General features: G+C 37.5%; 1 protein-coding gene across 8 annotated transcripts in view; it reads right to left on the minus strand.

The window, feature by feature from the left end:
* Positions 1 to 23076, minus strand: part of DYM (dymeclin) — a 381717-nt gene that overhangs the window by 346160 nt on the left and 12481 nt on the right. For all 8 annotated transcript variants that reach the window (XR_014808552.1, XM_021092955.2, XM_021092922.2 and 5 more), the window contains exon 2: positions 11932 to 12123. Coding sequence is in view for 7 of the 8 variants with exons in the window: in XM_021092955.2 (XP_020948614.1) it covers positions 11932 to 12071 (140 nt within the window). In the remaining variant the exon portion in view is untranslated. The remainder of the gene's footprint in view (positions 1 to 11931; positions 12124 to 23076) is intronic.

Here is a 23076-nt window from a genome sequence, read left to right on the forward strand (position 1 = left end):
CTCAAGGCAAGGTTAAAATACGGGACAGATTATCCATCATCTTGCCTGTATTAGCTGTAAATAATATGTTATTACATTTACATTGTAAATAATGATGCTCAAACATAAAGTATACTGTTATCACCCTTGCTTTGAAAGTGTTAAAGGAGTTCTCGCTGTGCCACAGTGCTTTAAGGGTCTGGTGTTGCCTCTGCAGCAATGCAGGTTTGATCCCTGGCCTGGTGCAGTGGGTTAAGGATCCAGCATTGCCACGTGGCAGTGTAGGTCGCAGCTGTAGCTGAGATTCGGTTCCTGGCCTGGGACCTTCCATATGCTGCAAGTGTAGCCAGAAAAAAACAAAACAAAACAAAAGTGCTTGAAACCTGAAAAGATAAATCTGGTGATTCTTTTCTTGAAGATCAGCATATGTAATTTTTTTTTTTCTTTTTAAAGTCGTACCTGCAGCATACGGAAGTTCCCAAGCTAGGGGTCACGTTGGAGCTGCAGCTACCAGCCTAGACCACAACCACGGCAATACCAGATACAAGCCAAATCTGTGAGCTACACCACAGCTTGCAGCAACACCAGATCCTTAACCCACTGACCAAAGTCAGGGATCGAACCCACATTCCTCATGGATACTAGTCGGGTACTTAACCCACTGAGCCAAAACAGGACACCTCAGCGTATAGAATATAAGGCTTCATCTCTTTAGCCACTATTTGAAGCTCAGTCTGTGATTAGTCTATGCTTCCAAATGAAGACTGTGTAGCATGAGAGCCAACAGAATTCATCTCTGGAGCTACATAAACCTGGTTTGAATCTGGTCCATGTGAGCTACTAGCCACATGACCTTGGACAACCTCCCCAAGCCTGTTCTCTCACATATAAGAGTAATAACATCTACTTCAAAGACTTGATGTGAGAATGAAATGAGGAAAGGCACCTAAGGCAAGGAGCCCAGCACCTAACACACCGTAAGTGCTCAATAAATAACTGCTAAAGTAACAGTGATGTTTACATCAGCCAAGCCTCTTAGCAGAACGAACATATTTTTTATAATGCAAGGGAGATCCCTGAAAAAAAAAAAAAACTTAGAGTAGTAACTGGAACCTAACAATGCTGAAGACAAAGGGCATTTATTTAAGATAATTTATAAGGAAGTACAACAAACTGAAGTTCAAAAACATTATGTGATGTGGAGAATATATACATTGCATATTATTCAGTCTAAAAAGGAAGGAACTTCTGACATACGCTACAATATGGATGAACCTTGAAAATATGCTAAGTCAAATAGGCCAAACACAAAATGCAGCACCTAGAATAGGCAAATTCATAGAGATGGAAAGCAGAAAAGAGGTTAACATAGGCTGGGAAGTAGGGGGAACAGGGCCGTTACTATTTGATGAATACAGAATTTCAGTTTGAGATAACGAAAAACTTCTAGAAATGGACAGTGGTGATAACTGTAAAACACTGGGAATGTACTTAACACCACTGAATTATACACTTAAAAACGGCTAAAATGGTAAAATTATGCAAATTATACCACAATAAAACAAACTACGTGAATACATCTTTCCATATTATAGGAGTGATAGCAAATTAGAGCAGACGAGGTTCAACTCCAAAATACCAAAATTATATGACATATTTAAGGTGAAGCAGATATAAATATACATGCCTATCTTCAGGTATGTGCATTTACTTTTATTTTTTTATTTTTTTTGTCTTTTTAGGGCCGCACTCACGGCACATGGAGGTTCCCAGGCTAGCTAATCGGAGCTGTAACCACTGGCCTACACCACAGCCACAGCCAGGCCAGATCCAAGCTGCATCTGCGACCTACACCATAGCTCACAGCAACCAGATATGTACATTTAAAAAATATATGAAAAAAAATAAAAAAATATGAAAAAACATATACCAAAATATCAACAGTGGTTATCTCTATGTGATGAGACTATATGACTATTTTCCCTTTTATTCTTATATTTTCTAATTTTTATACAATTAAAGATTTGTGTGATTTTAAAAAAACTGACCATCTTACCAGCAAATCAACTGCTAAGCACTCACTCCAATTATACAATTAGAGATATGGACAAATATTTGGCTGCAAAGAAGCTCATCGTAGTTTTATATATCATCAGGAAAAATAAGAGATAACCAAAATGTTCAACAATATAAATTATGGACATCTACAAGGCAGAACATTCTACAGCCATTTAAAATTATGTTATATGAAAACAATTACAGAAGGAATACGTAAATTAAGGAAATGTGTAGAATATGATGCAAACATTTCTAAGTGAGAGAATTGACAAGATATAGACCAAAAAGTTAATAATGATTATTTCTGATTAGTATCATCTTTATCTTTTTTGCCTTCCTTGAGCTTTTCTATATTTAAAGATAATAAAAATGAACATGCATCACTTTGGTACTAAGAAATATGAGTTTAGTGACTGTCACAGCAACAAAAGCTACTTCTTGCCTTATTTGAGCACCATCTAGTGCTCAGTATACGTAACACAATTTTCACTATTCAATAAAGGTTTCAAAGCCCTAACCTTTATAAAAAGGACACTGAGTCTGCCCAGATACAAATATTATACTCTATGTTTGGTCTCATTTTTAAAACAGTTAAACTTTTAATTCAAGAGAATCATGGTATTTTCAATCACAGGATAAAGCAGTCATCAAAAAATTGGTTAAGCTTCTGTGGCTTATTTTCAAACTTCAAACGTTTTAGACTAACTGTCAAGAGACAGCCCTTGCTCTTTTTTAAATTAATGGGTTGAGGAGTTCCCGTCATGGCTCAGTGGTTAATGAACACGACTAGTATCCATGAGGACGCAGTTCAATTCCTGGCATTGCTCAGTGGTTAAGGATCCGGTATTGCCATGAGCTGTGGTGTAGGTCACAGACACAGCTCGGATTCCGTGTTGCTGTGGCTGTGGCGTAAGCCGGTGGCTATAGCTCTGATTGGACACTAGGGTGGGAACCTCCATATGCCATGGGTACAGCCCTCAAAAGGCAAAATAAATAAATAAAAATAAATAAATTAGTGAGTTGATTAATTTCCTTGTAAGAAAAGGAAAGTCAGACACTTTACACGCATCATGGTGTTTTATCTTCCCCACAAATCTACATGATAGATAATAATATTTTCATTTTACAGAAGCATCAACAAACAGGCTTGATGAAATTAAGCAGCTTGCCTAGATTCACCAACCTAGTAAGCAGTAGAGCTGAGATGCAAGACAAAGTCAGTCTGGCTCCAAAATTTGTGTTCCCCCACCATGTTTCACTGTCTCCATTCTCTACACTTTGCCTAAAATCAGCACATTTTTTGGCAAAATGATTCTCATTCTTGCTAAGTATATAAGCTGTCACTACATTGCTCAGCTCTGCTCCCAAATCTAGAACTCTTAGTTAAGTACTAATGCAGAAATCAAATACCAATTTAAAAGAACTTTTATTTTAAATAAAAGAACAATATAACTTTCATAGTGGATGAAGGGCTTTCCATTTCCTATAGAGGCACAGAAACTCAGACCTTCATCACATGGTGGTTATGTCACTGCAGGTTGCCTCTCACCTAGTAGGAGAAACTCCTGCCTGAATTTCTCCTCCTTCCTGCTCTTTCAAAACCAACATGCACTCCACTCCAAAATTAAACTCCTTAAAGCAATGCTTTCACCAAGTTAAACAAGAAACTACAAAGAACCACAATTCTAATCCTCGGCTTTCTAAAAAGTGTGCCAAAATCCATCTGCCAAACAGGTGAACAGATCTTGATCTTCCCATTCAGTCCTCCATAGTAAGAATCCCCATACCTTCAGGGTCTCCAGGCTACCATACCTGATCGGCAAAAAAAAAAAAAAAAAAAACCATGAAATATGTTAGGAAGCACTGTCAGTGCCCCATAAAATCTGTTCCTGACCTATTACACTTCTTTCTCAGGCCCTGCCAACATGAACTAGAAGAATTAATGAAAGTCATTTGACCATACTTTATTCACAGGACAGAAATCACTTCTACCACATGCATAGGGATATTCACCACTGTATAATATGTAACAGGAAAAGTAATCCAAATGGAAAAGGTAAATGATTATATAAATTTTGACATGTTCAGCAACTGATAGACACTTCGATTGCTTTCATATCTTGGCTATTATAAACATACTGCAATGAACATAGGGGAACATATATCTCTAATTAGCGTTGTTTTCTTCAGAAAAATACCCAGAAGTGAAATAGCTGGATTGTATGGTAGTTTTATTTATTTATTTATTTTTTTAACCATAGCACTTTGTAATTTTATTCAGGAAAAAGAAACATAAAATGAAATATTGTGACAACTGTAGATTCACAAAATTTACAAAAATGTATCATGTGCTTGATTTCACTGAGTAAAAGCATCTGATATTTCATTTTTCAGTAGTTTATCATCATAGGTTTTCAGACTTGTAAAATTCTCTGCAACACTCATGTAAATTATCCTAGACATTTTAGATTAAGTTTATAGTGTTGGCTACATATTTTACAAAATTAAATTCAGATTTTAAAAGCACACTACTCCAAATGCCACCACACTATACGTAAGTGACCAAGTATAATGTGATGTTTAATATGGGTAAGTTCACCTTCTGGTTTGCCTGGGGCATTTGGTTTATTGTCCTGGCATCCATCTAGTTTAGCACTTTTTAACTAAGTAAAATTTCACTTTTTTTATTATTATTATTTTTTATTTTCCCACTGTACAGCAAGGGGATCAAGTTATCCTTACATGTATACATTACAATTACATTTTTCCCCCACCCTTTGTTCTGCTGCAACATGAGTATCTAGACAAAGTTCTCAATGCTACTCAGCAGGATCTCCCTGTAAATCTATTCTAAGTTGTGTGTATGGTAGTTTTAAACTTTTTAAGGAAGCTTCACACTGTTTTCCATACTGACTATGCCAATTTACATTCCTGCAAATGGTACACAAGGGTTCCCTTTCTCAAGATCCTTACCAACACCTGCTGTCTGCTGTCATTTTGATGACAGTCATTTTGACAGATGTGAGGTGGTATCTCACTGTGCTTCTAATTTGCATTTACCTGATGATTAGTGGGGTTGAATATATTTTCATGTGTCTCATGGCTATCTGTACATCTTCTTTGGAAAAACGTGTACTCAGGATCTCTATTCATTTTTTAATCTGGTTGGGTTTTTTTTGATGTTAAGTTGTATGAGTTATTTATGTATCACGGCTATTAACCCCTTATTGGATAGTTTGTAAATATCTTCTGCCTCTCGTTTTCTCAATAGTTTCTATTGCTATGCAAAAACTTTATAGTTTAATGTAGTCCCATTTGTGTTTTTGTTTCCTTTCCCTGAGGAAACATATCCAAAAATACATTGCTAGGAGCAATGACGAAGAGTATATACTAGCCATGTTTTCTTCTAGGAGCTATATAGTTTCAGGTCTTACATTAAGTCTTTAATCTACTTTGAGTTAATTTTGTATATGGCATTAAAGAATGTTCTAAGTCCATTCTTTTACATGTAGCTGTCCAGTTTTCCCAGCACCATTTATTGAAGAGACTCTCTTTACTCCATCATATATTCTTGCTTCCTTTCTCATGGATCAATTGATCATAAGTGCATGGGTTTATTTCTAGGCTCTCAATTCTGTTCCATTGATCTGCATGTCTATTTTTGTACCAGTACCATGCTGTTTTGATTACTGTAGCTTTGTAGTATAGTTTGAAATCAGAGAGAATGATATCTCCAGCTTAGTTCTTCTTTCTCAAGAGGTTGTTTTTTGGGTTTTTTTTTTTTTTTTTTGGCTATTCAGGGTCTTGTGTGTTTCATACCAATTTTAGAATTACTTGTTCTAGTTACATGAAAAACACCATTGGTATTTTGACAGGGATTGCAGTGAATCTATAGTTTGCCTCTGGAATATGGTCACTTTAATAATATTATTTCTTCCAATCCATGAGCTGGGTATACCTTTCCATTTGTTTCTGTTGCCTTCAATTTATTTCATGTCTCTTAGTGTCCTCAGTACAGGTCTTTTACCTTCTTGGTTAGATTTATTCTTAAGTATTTTATTCTCTTTTGACGCAACTGTAAATGGTATTGTTTTAAGTTCTTCTACTTAATTATTCTTTTCATTGTTGGTGTACAGAACTCAACAGAATTCTGTATATTAACTTTGTAACCCGTGGCTTTACTGAAATCATTTATAAGTTCTGACAGTTTCTTGGTGGTATCTTCAGAATTTTCTATACACGGTATCACATCATCTGCAAACAGTAACAGTTTTACCTCTTCCTTTCCAATCTGGATTCCTTTTATTTCTTCTTCTTGTCTGATTTCTATGGTAAGAACTTCCAATACTATGTTAAAAAAAGTAGCAAGAGTGGGCATCTTTGTCTTGTTATAGATCTTATAGGAAATGCTTTCAACTTTTCACCACTGAGTATGACATCAGCTGTGCGTCTGTCATATATGGCTTTTATTATGCTGAGCTACATTCCCTCTATACCTACACTTTGTTCAAAATTCTTATTATAAATAGATGTTGATTTTTTGTCATCTCCTGCATCTATTGATGATCATATGATTTATTCTTCAATTTGTTAATGTGATATATCATACTGTCTTGCAGATACTGAACTATCCGTGCATCCAGGGATAAACTCCAACTGATCATGGTATGTGAGTCTTCTAATGTATTGTTGAATTCATTTTGCTATTTTGTTGAGAATTTTATGATATGAGAACACGCATATCACTATGTTCATCAGTGATTATTAGCCTACAATATTTGTGTGTGTGTGTGTGTGTGGTCTTTGTATGGTTTTGGTATCACAGTTACCCAACAGTTGTTTAGTAGCATATTATTTAGCCTCCACATGTCTGGGGTGTTTTGAAGTTTTTTTCTTGTAGTTCATCACTGGTCTCATATTGCTGTAGCTGGAAAAGATGCTTGATATGATATCAATCTTCTTATATTTACCTAGTATGTGATCTATCCTGGAGAATGTTCCATGTTCACCTGAATGTGTATTCTGCTGCTTTTGGATGGAATGTTTTATATATAAATATATATAATATGTAAAGGTCATCTGCTCTAATGTATCATTTGGACCAGTATTCCCTTATTGATATTCAGTCTGGACAATCACTGATGTAAGCAGGGCTTAAAGTGTGCTACTATTACTGTCTTACTATCAATTCTTCCCTTTACGTCTGTTAACCGCTTTAAGTATTTAGGTACTCCTATGCTGGATACATAATTATTTACAGTTGTTAGATCTTCTTGTTGGATCCCTTTATCATTATGCAATGTCCTTGTCTCTTGTTACAGTGTTTGATTTAAAATCTATTTTGTCTGATATAAATATTGCTACCTGGCTTTCTTTTTATTTCCATTTCCATGGAATACCTTTTTTAACCCCTCACTTTGCAGCTATGTCTTTAGATGTGAGGTGAGTCTCTTATAGACAGCATATAGATGGGTCTTATTTCTATATCCTTTTAGTCACTCTATGTCTTTTGATTAGAACATTTAGTCTATTTATACCTAAAGTAATTACTGATAAGTATGTACTTATTGCCATTTTGTTAATCATTTCCTAATTCTTTTGTAAGTTTTTGGTTCCTTTCTTCTGCTCTCTTCCATTGTGATTTGAAAACTATCTTTGATGTCATGTTTAGATTCCTTTCTCCATTTTTGTGTGTTATCTATTATAGATTTGTGGCTTGTGGTTACCATATGGTTTGCATATAACTATATGCATATACTTTCATATATATATAGTTTAATACCTTTAACATATTTTACATTTTTTAATTACTCAATGAATTTTATTACATTTATAGTTGCACAATGATCATCACGAGCCAATTTTATAGCATTTCCATCACATTTTACATCTTTTTGTTTCATGTATCCCTTAATTACTTAGTGTGGATATAGATAATTTTACTACCTTTTCCTTTAGTGCTGTTTCGTTTCTTGCTTTGCTGCAATATTTAGTATGAAATCAGGAGTTCCCGTGGTGGCGCAGTGGTTAACGAATCCGACTAGGAACCATGAGGTCGCGGGTTCGGTCCCTGCCCTTGCTCAGTGGGTTAACGATCCGGCGTTGCCCTGACCTGTGGTGTAGGTTGCAGACGCGGCTCGGATCCCGCGTTGCTGTGGCTCTGGCGTAGGCCGGTGGCTACAGCTCCGATTCAACCCCTAGCCTGAGAACCTCCATATGCCGCGGAAGCGGCCCAAGAGATAGCAACAACAACAACAAAAAAGACAAAAAGACAAAAAAAAAAAAAAAAAAGAAATCAGCCATATAAGTAATTTTTATATATTTTCTTGAGAAAAATACACTATGGGGAGTTCCCATCTTGGCTTAGCAGAAACAAATCTGACTAGTATCCATGAAGATGCAGGTTTGATCCCTGGCCTTGCTCAGTGGGTTAAGGATCTGGCATTGCTGTGAGCTGTGGTGTAGGTCACAGATGAAGCTCGGATCCCACGTAGCTGTGGCTCTGGCATAGGCTGGCAGCTATAGCTCTGATTCGACCCCTAGCCTGGGAACCTCCATATGTCTCGGGTGCAGCCCTAAAAAGACAAAAAAAGAAAAGAAAAAGACAAATAAACTATGTATTAACTATGTATTACTTAAACTTTATTTGAATTAATTCTGATTTTATTTCAGATCTTTGCCTCACAAGGAATTTTAATAAGGTGAAAAGACAAAAACTATTGAAGAATTTAAAGATTTTTCAACCATGCCTGGAAATTAAATGTGGCTACTGTGGTGCCAAAAACAGTTTATAGTAAGGAAGAATTAGATAAGTCTTAAAGGACTTTGTGCTTCTAAAAAAATTGGCAGACATCAATTTTTGGCTGCACTTAAAGACAGCACATATGGGATTCAAGGAATTCTAGGAGTGAGCAATCTCAGAAATGTCTGGATTTTTAGTCTTTCCCTATAGATATTTATCTTAGCCTTGAATAATTCATAAACTAGGTAATCCTATCCCTGTCAATAAGGTGGCACCTTCTATCTCAACGCCCACTTGATGTCAAGGTTCTTCAGGTCACACATCAAAAACCAGCACTGAGTTGCTGGGGAGGAGGGGAGCAGTCTCAACAAAGTGACAGAAGTGCCAAAAGCATATGTCTGAAAGACTTAAATGTACGACAGGACACCATCAAACTCCTAGAAGAAAACATAGGCAAAACACTCTCTGACATCAACATCATGAATATTTTCTCAGGTCAGTCTCCCAAAGCAATAGAAATTAGAGCAAAAATAAACCATGGGACCTCATCAAACTGAAAAGCTTTTGCACAGCAAAGGAAACCCAAAAGAAAACAAAAAGAAAACTTACAGAGTGGGAGAAAATAGTTTCAAATGATGCAACCAACAAGGGCTTAATCTCTAGAATATATAAACAACTTATACAACCCAACAGCAAAAAAACCAATCAATCAATGGAAAAATGGGCAAAAGACCTGAATAGACATTTCTCCAAAGGAGATATACAGATGGCCAACAAACACATGAAAAAATGCTCAACATCACTGATTATAAGAGAAATGCAAATCAAAACTACCATGAGATACCACCTCACACCAGTCAGAATGGCCATCATTAATAAGTCCACAAATAACAAGTGCTGGAGGGGCTGTGGAGAAACGGGAACCCTCCTGCACTGTTGGTGGGAATGTAAACTGGTACAGCCACTATGGAGAACAGTTTGGAGATACCTTAGAAATCTATACATAGAACTTCCATATGACCCCACAATCCCACTCTTGGGCATCTATCTGGACAAAACACTACTTAAAAGAGACACATCCTCCCGCATGTTCACTGCAGCACTATTCACAACAGCCAGAACATGGAAACAACCCAAATGTCCATCGACAGATGATTGGATTCGGAAGGTGTGGTATATATACACATTGGAATACTACTCAGCCATAAAAAAGGATGACATCATGCCATTTGCAGCAACATGGATGGAACTAGAGACTCTCATCCTGAGTGAAATGAGCCAGAAAGACAAAGACAAATACCATAGGATATCACTTATAACTGGAATCTAATATCCAGCACAAATGAACATCTCCTCAGAAAAGAAAATCATGGACTTGGAGAAGAGACTTGTGGCTGCCTGATGGGAGGGGGAGGGAGTGGGAGGGATCGGGAGCTTGGGCTTATCAGACACAACTTAGAATAGATTTACAAGGAGATCCTGCTGAGTAGCATTGAGAACTTTGTCTAGATACTCATGTTGCAACAGAAGAAAGGGTGGGGGAAAAAATGTAATTGTAATGTATACATGTAAGAATAACCTGACCCCCTTGCTGTACAGTGGGAAAATAAAAAATAAATAAATAAATAAATAAAATAAAATACTTAAAAAAATGGATGAAGTATATATGGAAAGAATCCAAATGGCTATTCTTTAATGAATGGATAAACAAAATATGGCATAAGCATATGAAGGAATTTCATTCAGAAATAAAAAAGGAATGCAATACTGATATGTGCTACAGCACAACATATTCAGACTCCAGGGACTAGGACACAGATACTTTTAGGGGTCATTACTCAGCCTATCACAATAAAGCTATTAAAAATAAATAAAAATGTTTAAAATCTAGATAATGAATAATCGGAATTCAGATACTTTTAGGGGCCATTATTCAGCCTACCACAGTAAAGCTGTGAAAAATAAATAAAAAATGTTTAAAATCTAGATAATGAATAATGGGAATTCAATATTCTAGACACTGTGTAATATTTGTCAGGGTTCATAAAAAAGAGTTAAAAGTGAAATACTTGGAGTTCCTTTCGTGGCTCAGCAGTTAACAAACCCAACTAGGATCCATGAGGTTGTGGGTTCGATCCCTGGCCTCGCTCAGTGGGTTAAGGATCTGGTGTTCCTGTGAGCTGTGGTATAGGTCTCATACGCAGCTCAGATCCTGTGTTGCTGTGGCTGTGGTGTAGGCCAGCGAACACAGCTCTGATTTGACCCCTAGCCTGGGAACCTCCAAATGCTGCAGGTGCAGCCCTAAAACTGCAAAAAAAAAAAAAAAAAGAGAGAGAGAGAGAGAGAAAGAGAGATACTAGTTTTCTCCTATCAAACTGACAAAGGCCCAAGAGTCTAAAAATGCAGCAGCAAACTGACAAAGGTGTAAGGAAACAGACCTTCTCATACACTGCTGGTAGGAGTATAAATTGGTACAATTTCAATGGAGTATAAATTGGTACAACTTCCACGGAGCACAGTTTAGCACTTCCATGGCAGCATTAACCAAAACTACAAATGTACTACACTTTGACCCAGCAAAATTCTACTTTGAGGAATTTATACAAGAAGTATATTTATATGCATGAGAAATTATGTATGCAGCATTATCCACTATAACAAAAGACTGGAAACAATCTAAGTATCCACCAATAAAAAACTGATTTAATATAATCTATGGATTCTGCAGTCATTTAAAAGAATAAGGCAGTTGCATATATGCATGTACATTTGTTTTACTTAACTGTGGTAGGAAAAAGCAAGGGACAGCAAGCACAAAAGAAAAACAGCAAGATACGTGTAGTATGCTACAATTTGTGTTTAACCAATTCTGTAAAATTACATGAGATATATGGGTGTACTATCTCTAGAAAGATTCAAAAGAAACTACCATCAGGAATTATCTCTGGGGAAGGAAGGTAGTAGAGTGGGGGAAAGGAAAGAGAAAACTTATTTCCTCCTTTTCATACTTCTGGATTTTCTACTGGTATATGTACGACAAATGGATGGACAGACAGAACATTTAAAGTAAAAAAATTTTTTAAAGAATCAGCATATCACACAAGTTTGTGTGGCCCTCTAGACAAATTTTCAATCTCCAAGTAACCTCTTACCTGCTAGTTGGTGCGGGGAAAGAAAATGACAGAAGCTGATTCCAGAATGGGTCATTCTCAGAGACAGATTCCGTGCCTGATAATTTTTTTAAGTACTCATTTTTAGGAAGATCACCGATTCTGCTGCTGTTCGATCCCATCTTCTAATCTGATAGACAACTTGTCCTTAAACCTTCATTTCCACAAGACAACCTATAAAGAATGAAAAGAAATTTCAAATGTGTTCAAAATAATCATCCTACTTTTCCCGACCTTGACCTAAATATAAGAAACTCCAAACTTATTAAGAAAATCACACCTCTCTTTATTTTGAAATAGACATCAGATACAAAATTGCCTTAACCAACAAAAATACAAAATGTGAATCTGTACCTGGATATCTTAGAATGGGCATACCTCTAACCAAGAAAATGTCCCAAAGAAAATTGATAACAATCATAGGTTACTAACAAATAGTCTGAAAATGAAGCTCTTTTAACAACTAAAACAATGGTTCTAAGAAATACAGACTGGGAGTTCCCATCATGGCTCAGTGGTTAATGAACCGGACTAGGAATCATGAGGTTGCAGGTTCGATCGCTGGCCTTGCTCAGTGGGTTAAGGATCCGGTGTTGCCATGAACTGTGGTGTAGGTTGCAGATGTGGCTCGGATCCCACATTGCTGTAGCTGTGGTATAGGACAGCAGCAACAGCTCTGATTCTACCCCTAACCTGGGAACCTCCATATGCCGCGGTTGCAGCCCTAAAAAGCAAAAATAAATAAATAAAAATTAAGAAGTAAAATTTTTAATATCTTGACAATGGGATACAACTCACCAGTGAAAATGAATTAATGAGAGCTACAACTGCCAACATGGACATATCTCAAAAATACTTTTTTAAAAGAAAGCTACAGGAGGTCCCATCATGGCACAGTGGAAATGAATCCAACTAGGAACCATGAGGTTGTGGGTTCGATCCCTGGCCTCACTCAGTGGGTTAAGGATCCAGCATTGCCGTGAAGTGTAGTGTAGGTCACAGATGCAGCTCAGATCCTGCGTTGCTGTAGCTCCAATTCGAACCCTAGCCTGGGAACCTCCATATGCTGTGGGTGCAGCCCTAAAAAGAAAAAAAAATGTTTAAATAAAAAATTAATAAATGAATAAATAAATAAAAGAAAGCTGCCAAACGAGACATGGTATGATTTCACTTATACAATTTTAAAATATACAAACAACACTGTAGATATATCCATGCTGGTACAAGTATTCAAACATCCATGGGAAAAATACACAGCAAATTCAGAAGAATGCTTTCATATAATGCTATCAGGAGAGGGACAGGGGGCTTCAGGAGTGTCGATAAATACTCTCATAAACAAAAAAGGGAAGGAATAGAAACAGATGAAGCACACGTGGCAAATGTTCACATTTGCTGAAAATGGACAGCAGACACATGGGGTTTTGTTTCATTATCCTCCATTCCTGTCTTATATATTAATTTTTTAAAAGAAAAAATGGTTAATCTCTCAGCAACACTGGAAACTAGATAGGGAAGCAAAGCCTTTAAAATACTAAGAAAAAATAATTTAACTAGAATTCTATAGCTAGGTAAGCTACCAGTTACATATGAAGGTAAAAGAAAGACATTTTTAGATGTGCCAAGTCTCGAAAAATCCCCACGCATCCATTTAAAGCTACTAGAAGATGCACTCTTTCAATATAAGGGAATAAACCAAGGAAAATGAAGACCTGGAAAATTCAGGAAACAGGATTCAATACAACATAGTGTTAAGGAGAAGTCACAGGCCAGCAGCTGTACAGCAACTGGGACAAGGGTCAACATGGCCCAGTGACCTCCTCAGGAAGAAAACACAGGGATGACAGGTCACCTGATGTCTCTGATCCTATTCTAGGAAATGTTAAAATACTGTAGAATATGGAAGGAATAAAAAACAGTTATATAGACCATAGAGTAAACGATTTTTTTAACTATGTACTTTGGGAAAAACAAAAATTGTTCAAAAAAGATCATGTAGTCAGGGATAAAGAAGGGCATTACAGGGAGTTTGTGTCGTGGCTCAGCAAAAATGCATCTGACTAGCATCCCTGAGGACACAGGTTTGATTCCTGGCCTCGCTCAGTGGGTTAAGGATCCAGCATTGCCATGAGCTGTCATGTAAGTCACAGACACGGCTGGAATCTCGAGTTGCTATGGCTGTGGTGTAGGCCAGCAGCTATAGCTATGAATTGACCCCTAGCCTGGGAACCTCCATACATGGTGGGTACAGCCCTAAAAAGACAAAAAGGGGGGGGGGAGCATTATATAATGACAAAAGAGTCAATTTTCCAAGAAAACCTAATAGTCTTTAACATGTATCCACCTAACAACAGAGTATCAAAATATATGAAGCAACAGCCAACAGAAGTAAAAGGAGAAAAAGATGAATTCATTATAATAGCTGGAGACTTGAACACTCCACTATCAGAAACGGTCAGATCTAGTAGGCTGAAAATCAGTAAGGATATAGCTGATGTCAACACCACTATCAATCAAATGGATACAACAGATATCTACAGCTACTTCATCCAACTGCAGCAGAATACAATTCTTCTCAAGCTCGCATTAAATATTTCACCAAGATAAACCACATTCTGGGCCACAAAACACATCTTAAATTGAAGGGAGGGAAATCATAAAATGCTTTGAGTGCCTAAAAGGATAAGCTGGGGATAGAGAAGCAAATCAGAGGACCCCCATGAAGAACTATTCAGACAAATGCAAAATACAGGACACTGTAAAGAACCACTGCCCTGGGTTCATCAAAAAGTCAGTATCAGGAGTTCCTGTCATGGCGCAGCGGAAACGAATCCGACTAGGAACCATGAGGTTGCGGGTTCAATCCCTGGCCTCGCTCAGTGGGTTAAGGATCTGGCGTTGCGGTGAGCTGTGGTGTAGGTCGCAGATGCGGCTCAGATCCCTCATTGCTATGGCAGCCATAGCCCCAATTTGACCTCTAGCCTGGGAACCTCCATATGCTGTGGGGACAGCCCTAAAAAGACAAAAAAAAAAAAAAAAAAAAAGTCAGTATCATGAAAATAAAAGTATGTATGTGGGGGGAGCTGTTCTAAACTGAGACTAAAGGGATACAACAACCAAATGTCAAATGTAAATCCTAAACAAACCCAGATTTGAAAAAGAAAAAACAAAACACAACACTACAAGAAACCCACTCAATCTTGAGATCCAATCTTGAGGCTATTAGGGAAACTTGATATGGACTAAATAGGAGATATTATGGACACAGATGACATAATGATAATATAAGTGAGTAGGAAAATGACCTGATTCTTGGATGATGTGTGCTTACACATTTAGGAACAAAGAAACACGTTGACATGTCCACAACTTACTCTCAAATGATTCAGGACAAAACAGAGACAAAGCAAACAACATGGAAAACTATTAACAATTATTATTTCTGGAAGGATGAAGTAAATGGTGTTCCTTATACTAGTTTCTCTACTTTTCTGAATGTTTGAAACTCTTTATTAAAAAGGCGTTTTGTGTTGCTGGAGTTGTGGTGTGGGCTGGCAGGTACCGCTCCAATTCGACCCCTAGCCTGGGAACATCCATATGCCACAGGTGCAGCCCTAAAAAAAAATAATAAATAAAAAATAAAAAAGAGTTTTGGCAAACAAACAAAAAAGATTAATACCATGACTCCATTTATGTAACACTCAAGACGACAAAACTGTAGTGACAAAGAACAGACCCATGGTTGCCAGGATGTGTGTGGCAGGCTAAGAAGGTAGGGTTGACAACGAAATTTCACTTCTGGGGCCTGAAAAGTTCTGAATCCTGATTGTGGTGGTGGTGAAGTGAACCTATACATGTGATAAAATTTCATAGAACTATATGCACAAAAGAAAATGAGTGCACGTAAAAAGTGGAGAAATCCAAATACAGCCTATAGTCTATTTTGTTCAGTCAATATTGGTTTCCTAGTTTTATTAGTGTACAATAGTTATCTAAATCTTGGAAGAAGCTGGGTGAAAGGTACATGGGACTTCTCTGTACTATTTCTGCAACTTATGAGTCTATAATTATTTCAAAATAAAAAATTTTTAATTAAAAAATCAAATCCAAAAATCATACATATCCCAAAAAAAGTGCCAACAAATCAGACTAACGGATATTTTCTATCAGAACCACTATGTTTACTTTTACATGTTAAATTACTTATTCACCTATATTATCACGTGAGATACTGGGATATCACATTTATTTTACCTGGTGTCCTGGAATGCTCTTTCACTTAGTTTCCCCAAATAAATTCTTTCTTTCGTATCTTATTCAAAACTGAACTTATTCAGCAAAAACAAAATAAGTCATGGTCCTTTGGGGATTCCACATTAACTTCATAACTCCAGAGAATATACAGCAGATTTTGACCTCTACCACCTACTTAAAGGCACTATTTCCTATCAAACCTTCCAAATTGTCTAATAATCCCTGCAACTCTTGAATATACCTCAATGAATTTTTTTAACAAACAAGAAAGAACTCCAGGAGTTCCCTCTGTGGCCTAGCAATAACGAACTCAATTAGTATCCATGAGGTTGCGGGTTCAATCCCTGGCCTCACTCAGTGGGTTAAGGATCTGGTGTTGCTGTGACTGCGGCATAGGCAAACAGCTGCAGCTCCGATTCAACTAGCCTGGGAACTTCCATATGCTGCAGGGGCAGCTGAAGAAAAGACAAAAAAAACAAAAAAAACAAAAAAAACTCCACAACTTGTTTATCAAGTCCTCTCTATTTATCTGGGGACTCACGCTAATTAAGAGTTAGCGCTGTGAGCCTAACAACAGTTTATTGCATAAACACCTAAGTGTGGATCAAAATGGTTAGCTGAGCAAGTACTGGTTTACTGGCAGTAAGTATTTTAGTTATGGGCTCCCTTGGCTCTGCCATGGACTCAATTTCCCTTCTCTTTGCTACATTAAAATTAACAGGATAAAAATCAGATAAAAAGAAATGAGAATCAGAGCAATTTGTTCTCAATTAAATAAACCATATTTTACTTTTCTTGTAGTACCCAAAAAGCAATCAATTAAAAATTTACTGGGAGTTCCCGTTGTAGCTCAGCAGGTTACAAACCCAACTAGTATCCGTGAGGATGTAGATACGATCCCTGGCCTTGCTCAGTGGGTTAAAGATCTGGCATTGCTGCAAGTTGTGGTGTAGGTCACAGACTCAGCTCAGTTCTGGCATTGCTGTAGCTGTGGTGTAGGCCAGCAGCTAAAGCTCTGATTTGACCCCTAGCCCAGGAACTTCCATATGCCGCAGGTGCGGCCCTAAGAAGAAAAAAAAATTTCTGTGGGGATTTAATCAGGTCCATGGATGCTGAATTTTCAAAAGAGCATAATTCCATCCCACCTCTCCTAGAAAAGGCAACAATGAAAATATCATCATAGAGGCCATTACTGAAAATTTAAGTCAGACTTGATTTTTTATTTGTATTTTATTTTTTCAACCCTATAATGTATATGGTACAAAATACAAAGGGTTCCAAGAGTATATAGTAAAAAGTCTCTCCTCCATCCCTTTTCCTAACCACCTAGTTTCTCGACTCAGAAAATATTACTAGTCTCTTAGGATCATTTCACAGATTTTCTATGTATAGACAAACATATTTTCTCCTTTTTACACACACCATAACACATTATATATGCCTCTTTACTTTACCCAGTTAATATATATTAGAAATCGTTACATATCTTTTCATAAAGCACTTAATTTATTTTTACAACTCTATCACATTCCAGTTTTTAACTCCATAAATGCCATATTGATGAGACATTTAAGTAGCTTATTACAAATCATTCTCCAATAAGTATCTGGTATATATACGCATGTTATCAGTATATAGGTACAATAAATCCAGAGAAACAGAATTGCTGGGACAAAGATGATGTGCATTTCTAATTTTGGTAGATACTGCTAAAAGGCAGCAGAACATGCCACCTCAAAATATGCCACTTTGGCAGTTTATTTTGAGCTGCAGGCACTTGAAAAACAGCAACTGCAAGGTGAGGCCTTTTCTGAACCCTCCTTACCTGCCTAAGGACAGATTCTCCAAAAGGAACTCCAATCATAATCAGTTTCATCAACCAGGGAAGAATGACTCTTAGCACAGGAGAGCAAGAAGGTGACCGGACGTTGAGACAAACTTTGTCACCAACTACCTCTCTCTCATCTATTCTTCTAAGGCCTCTTCGCCTTTCCTAAAAACCATTTACACTCCCTTTAGAGGCCTACACCCCTCCCTTTCCCTATTAAGATAGTATTTAGACCTGAATTCTAAGCCACCTTGGGAGTTACTCATTTTTCTCTAGCTGTCTCCCATGTATACATGAGGAATGCAAGTTAATAACTTCTGCTTTTCTCCTGATGATCTTTTATCACAAGGGCTTCAGCTAAGAACTCAGAAGGAGAGAGGGAAGATTATTTTCCCTCCCCCACACTGCCTAGCTGCCTTTAGAGGTCGCCAACTTCCCCTCCCTTTGGCAATGCCTGTTTTTCCACTTCACAGTCACCGCAGTTTAATCAAACTTTTTGATCTTTGCCAGCTGAAAGGTGAAAATTGTTTTCAAGATGATTTTAATTTGCATTTCATTTCTTTTGCTGTGAATAAGGCTATTACCCTGTTCATAGCCTTTGCAAATTTTCTATCAATTTATAGGAAATTTTCCTGTCAAAGCTGGTAGGCTAGACCAAACTATCAAAGTAACTTCTCGATCCAGGATCAATATGAAACCTTTCTAAAGTACGAATAAACCCTGTAAGCTAAAAGAAGAGATTGAACAAAAAACTAACAAGGAAAACCAAGACAGCCAACTGAGCACAAAATGCAATGCCTCCTTCCCCTCTTTTCCTCACCAAACCCTGGAAATAATGCAAAACAATGTTGGTCAATCATTACACACCATGCTCAAAAATTCAAAAGAAACCAGAAGCTGTGAGGAATCCCAATAAAATGTAAAACAGCTAGAGATGGACAGAAAAGGGAAATGACATCCAGGGCAGGTGCCAGAGCCTTCCATCAAGGGCATCGGGAGTAGGAACAGCAACCCCAGGCCAGAGGCAGACGGTCAGCAAAGGGCCAGAGGCCAGGAGCAACAGGCCTGGCTAGGACACCCTGCCCACTCACCCTTGCCCTCACTCCCCTAGGCGGCAACAAGGTACTATCTGCTGAGAACAGAGAGGGCGGGCATTGCCTGAGGCAGCTGCAATGCCAAGGAGGCACACGATCAGCCAAGCAAAGACCACGGGAGGTACTCTTGCCAGAAAGTTCCACCTGCTCCCAACCCCCACAGAAAGCAGAGCAGAAAACCCAAGACTCAATGGCATCTCTGCTGCATTTGATTCATGCCAAGGACTCCAAACATACACACACACACACATCACGTGCATGCCCATGTATCTGGAAGTCCCAAGGCTCTTACCAATGAAAACCAGAACACAACGGAACTTGAAAAACCCACTATCCAATCACCTCACCTGCTAAGGTCCTTCTGCTCTTCCCTCTCACTGTGCCTCACAAGTGTTCCTTGGCTTTCAGCTCTTCTTTCAATGTATTAGTAACTGAGCCTCCCTCCTGGTTTCACTAGTGGCTTCCATGATATTACTTTCAAATCTTTCCTAGTCCCAACCTCTGAAAGGAATACCATATGCCTAAAACACTTAAGACATTTTTTTTCATCTTAAGGGTGTGTGTGTGTGTGTGTGTGTGTATATATATATATGTGTGTGTGTATATGTGTATATATATGTATGTGTATGTATGTGTATATATGTGTATATATGTATATATATGTATATATGTGTATATGTGTATATATATGTATATATGTGTATATATGTATATATGTATGTGTATGTATGTGTATATATGTGTATATATGTATATATGTGTATGTATGTATATATGTATATACAGAGTGTGCATGCACGTGCGTGTGTGTGTGTGTAACTGTGTGGATGACAAAGCTCCTTACATAAATCTATACTAGAAATAAGCAGCATGCAATTGCTGATGTTTTTAGCAGAAAACCTTTCAAAAGACCTATCTTTAATCCAATGCAGTCAGTAACTCCATCTTAACATGTGTAAAACGAATTCCATCCTCCCTCCCAAACCAGTCTCCCCTCACCTCACTACTCCCCTAAAGTTCCTGTGATGTAAAAACTATCTTGAAATGTTATGCTTCTGTAATATATATGACCTAGCCCCCTAGATTATCCCTGAGAGGCATGAATCAGGCTTTACATTTCCTCCTTATCCCTAACTAACCTACAGAACACTGCTGAAGAGAAATTACTCAAAAAAAAAAAAAAACTTATGAAAATAGCCAAGGTCCTATTGTTAATAAATCTATGAAAAGATCTTCAGTATTAAATGAGGAATAAAATACGCTAAGTGAAACAATAATATATCATTTTTACCCATCAGGTTAGTAAAGGTTTAAAAAAAAAAATCTAAATAGCAGTGTCATATCTGGCAATGTCTGTCAAAACTTTAAGTGAACATACTCTCTGTGCCAAAATTTTTGCTTTTTAAAAATTTATCTTATAGGCTCTCTTCCTCTCTTGCTCTTTGTGTCTGTCTCTTTCTCTCTCCCTCTCTACCCTGCCCCACCCCCCCCAGCCTGTCTGTGCCTGTGCTTTCTGCACACCTATCTTCTCTCTTTAAATAAACATTGCCTCACTAAACATTCACTGCCTCGCCAAAAAAAAAAAAAAAAAAAAAAAAAAAATTTCATGGGTAAACTCATACAAATTGAGAACTTCTAAACATACAGATTTTAATCATTCTTTAGAATAGCAAATACACAAAATAACCTAAATGATCATCACTTGGGGATTAACTACAGTATGGAATAAGGTTATGATGGAATACAATGTAGCCACTGAAGAATAGCACAGATGTCACATGTTAATACGTAAAAAGATATCCTAAATACCTCCAGTAAAAACAAAAAGACACAGAACAACTCATATAGTAGGATCCCATTAGTTGCAATAAGCACGTAAATTCTTATATATGCCTGGACATATTCTGGAAGGAAACATAAGGGCCCAAGACTGGTTACCTTGGAAGAATGGGACTGGAAATCTGGAGGGAAGGGACTTCTCACTTTATGACCTTCTATACTATGCTTAATTTTTTTTTAAACCATAGACATGCTGTGATTTAAAGTGAAAAAAAAAATCTTAAATAAACGTATTCTCTCTTTACCCTCCCCGCTTCAGGAAGGATTGGAAAGTACTTCTGGCTTGTGCTTTAAACTCTTTTAAGAGTGACTCCAGAACTAATATTTTGTCTTAACTTCTCAGTCAAAACCCAAACATAAATCTTTACTTGTTGAACATTCAATTTGATGTCTTGCTATCACCTTAAATTTTAAAATAGAATGTAACATTTGTCTCCCCAAATAAGCAACCCTTCAAAAAGTCACTATTCCTCTTCCTATCAATTTTATCAGCATTCTTGGCTCAACTTATCTCACTCACATACCCAGGAATCATTCCACACATGCCTCTTACACACTTACTATAAACAGTAAATGACTGCTTGCTGTAACAATGGGTACTGAAAATGCAAAAATGAATAAAATCAGGTCCCTGCCATTAATGAACTCAAAGCCTAGTGGGAGAGACAAACATGTCAATAAATTACCATTGCACATAAAAGAAGCTCAGTGGAGTTATTACAAGAAGCTGTGGAAATATACAGGAGCATCTAGGGAAGAGGAGACCACCTATACAATGGCACTAGTAACCCATTTACTTACACGGTCTAAGTGCTTCACATTTACTGATTCATTTAGTCCCCATTAACAACTCTACAAGGCAGGCACAATTTTATCATTTTACCGATGAGGAAACTAAGGCATAGACAGGTTAAGGAACTTACCAAATACCTGAGGTCCCAGAGACAGTAAGTCAGCAAAGCCAGAATCTGAACCCATGCAATCTAATTCCAGAGTTCCTGGTCTTTATTGCTTCACGGGGGTGACTCTCCAATGACCTCAACAAGTCTGATAGGTTCTTCTACAATATCCACAGTTCTAACATCTTTCAAACCCATCTCTCTTTAGTCCTGCTGCCTCCATGCTAGACCAGGCTTCTATAATCTCACGTCTCAGAACAAAAGCATCCTGATTTCTTTGCTTCCAATCTCTCCAGTTCCATTCACTTTGCACACTCACTACAGTAATCCTTTAAAAAAAAACAGGAAATTCAGACCAACATTGAAATTAAGACCAAAGGTTCTAATGTGACACAGACCCCTCGAAGTCTATATAGAGTCAGTCTGAATCTCCATTTTTAACCGCTTATCAAACTGCACTGCATGACCAAAAAAAAGACGTTACTTACAACTCTTAAGATTGTCTGAGGATGAAGCAAGATGACGCAAGCAAAGCACTCAGTAAAGGACCTGGCTCAGAGTATGCTTAGCCAAATAAAAAGTCAAATATAATTTTCTTTTTTTCCTTTTTAGGGCTCCCCTCCAATTATAGAAGTTCCCAGGCTAGAAGTCGAATCAGAGCTGCAGCTGCCAGTCTACACATCATAAACTATTTTTAATATTAGTAATTACCACTTTCATCATTTCACTCACCAGCTCAAAATTATTCAACGATTCTTCATTACCTGAAAAGCCAAATACCCACATGCAGGACTCTCCACAGTCTGTTGTTATATTTACTTACATATATGTTTTATATATATATATAATCAACTATACTTAAAAAAAAAAAAAAAAAAAAAAAAAAAAAACCTCCAGTCTGAAAGCTCACTTTCTGACATTATTTTCAATCGTCCTCCAAACCAGCTCTCTTACAGGCTCATTAAAAACACCACCTGAGGAGCATGCGACTAAAAATGCAAATGCCTAGGCCTCAAAGGTTCAGAATGGCAGGGTAGAGCCCAAGCATCTCCATTTTCTAAAAAGCACTCAGTGATTTTGACAAAAGTAGTCTGTGAACCTCAATGTGCAAATAAGTGCCATAACAAAGTAAGGTGAACCGACTTCTCAACACCTAGCATCCGCTGCTCTGCTCCTGCCATCCACACCTGCCTTCCACCACCACACCTGTCCC

The sequence above is a fragment of the Sus scrofa genome, chromosome 1, assembly GCF_054392235.1.
Source record: "Sus scrofa isolate SSC_HxYL_T2T_F1_AM1 chromosome 1, Sscrofa_HxYL_maternal_Yorkshire_Landrace_v2.0, whole genome shotgun sequence".
Classification (NCBI taxonomy): Eukaryota; Metazoa; Chordata; class Mammalia; order Artiodactyla; family Suidae; genus Sus; species Sus scrofa.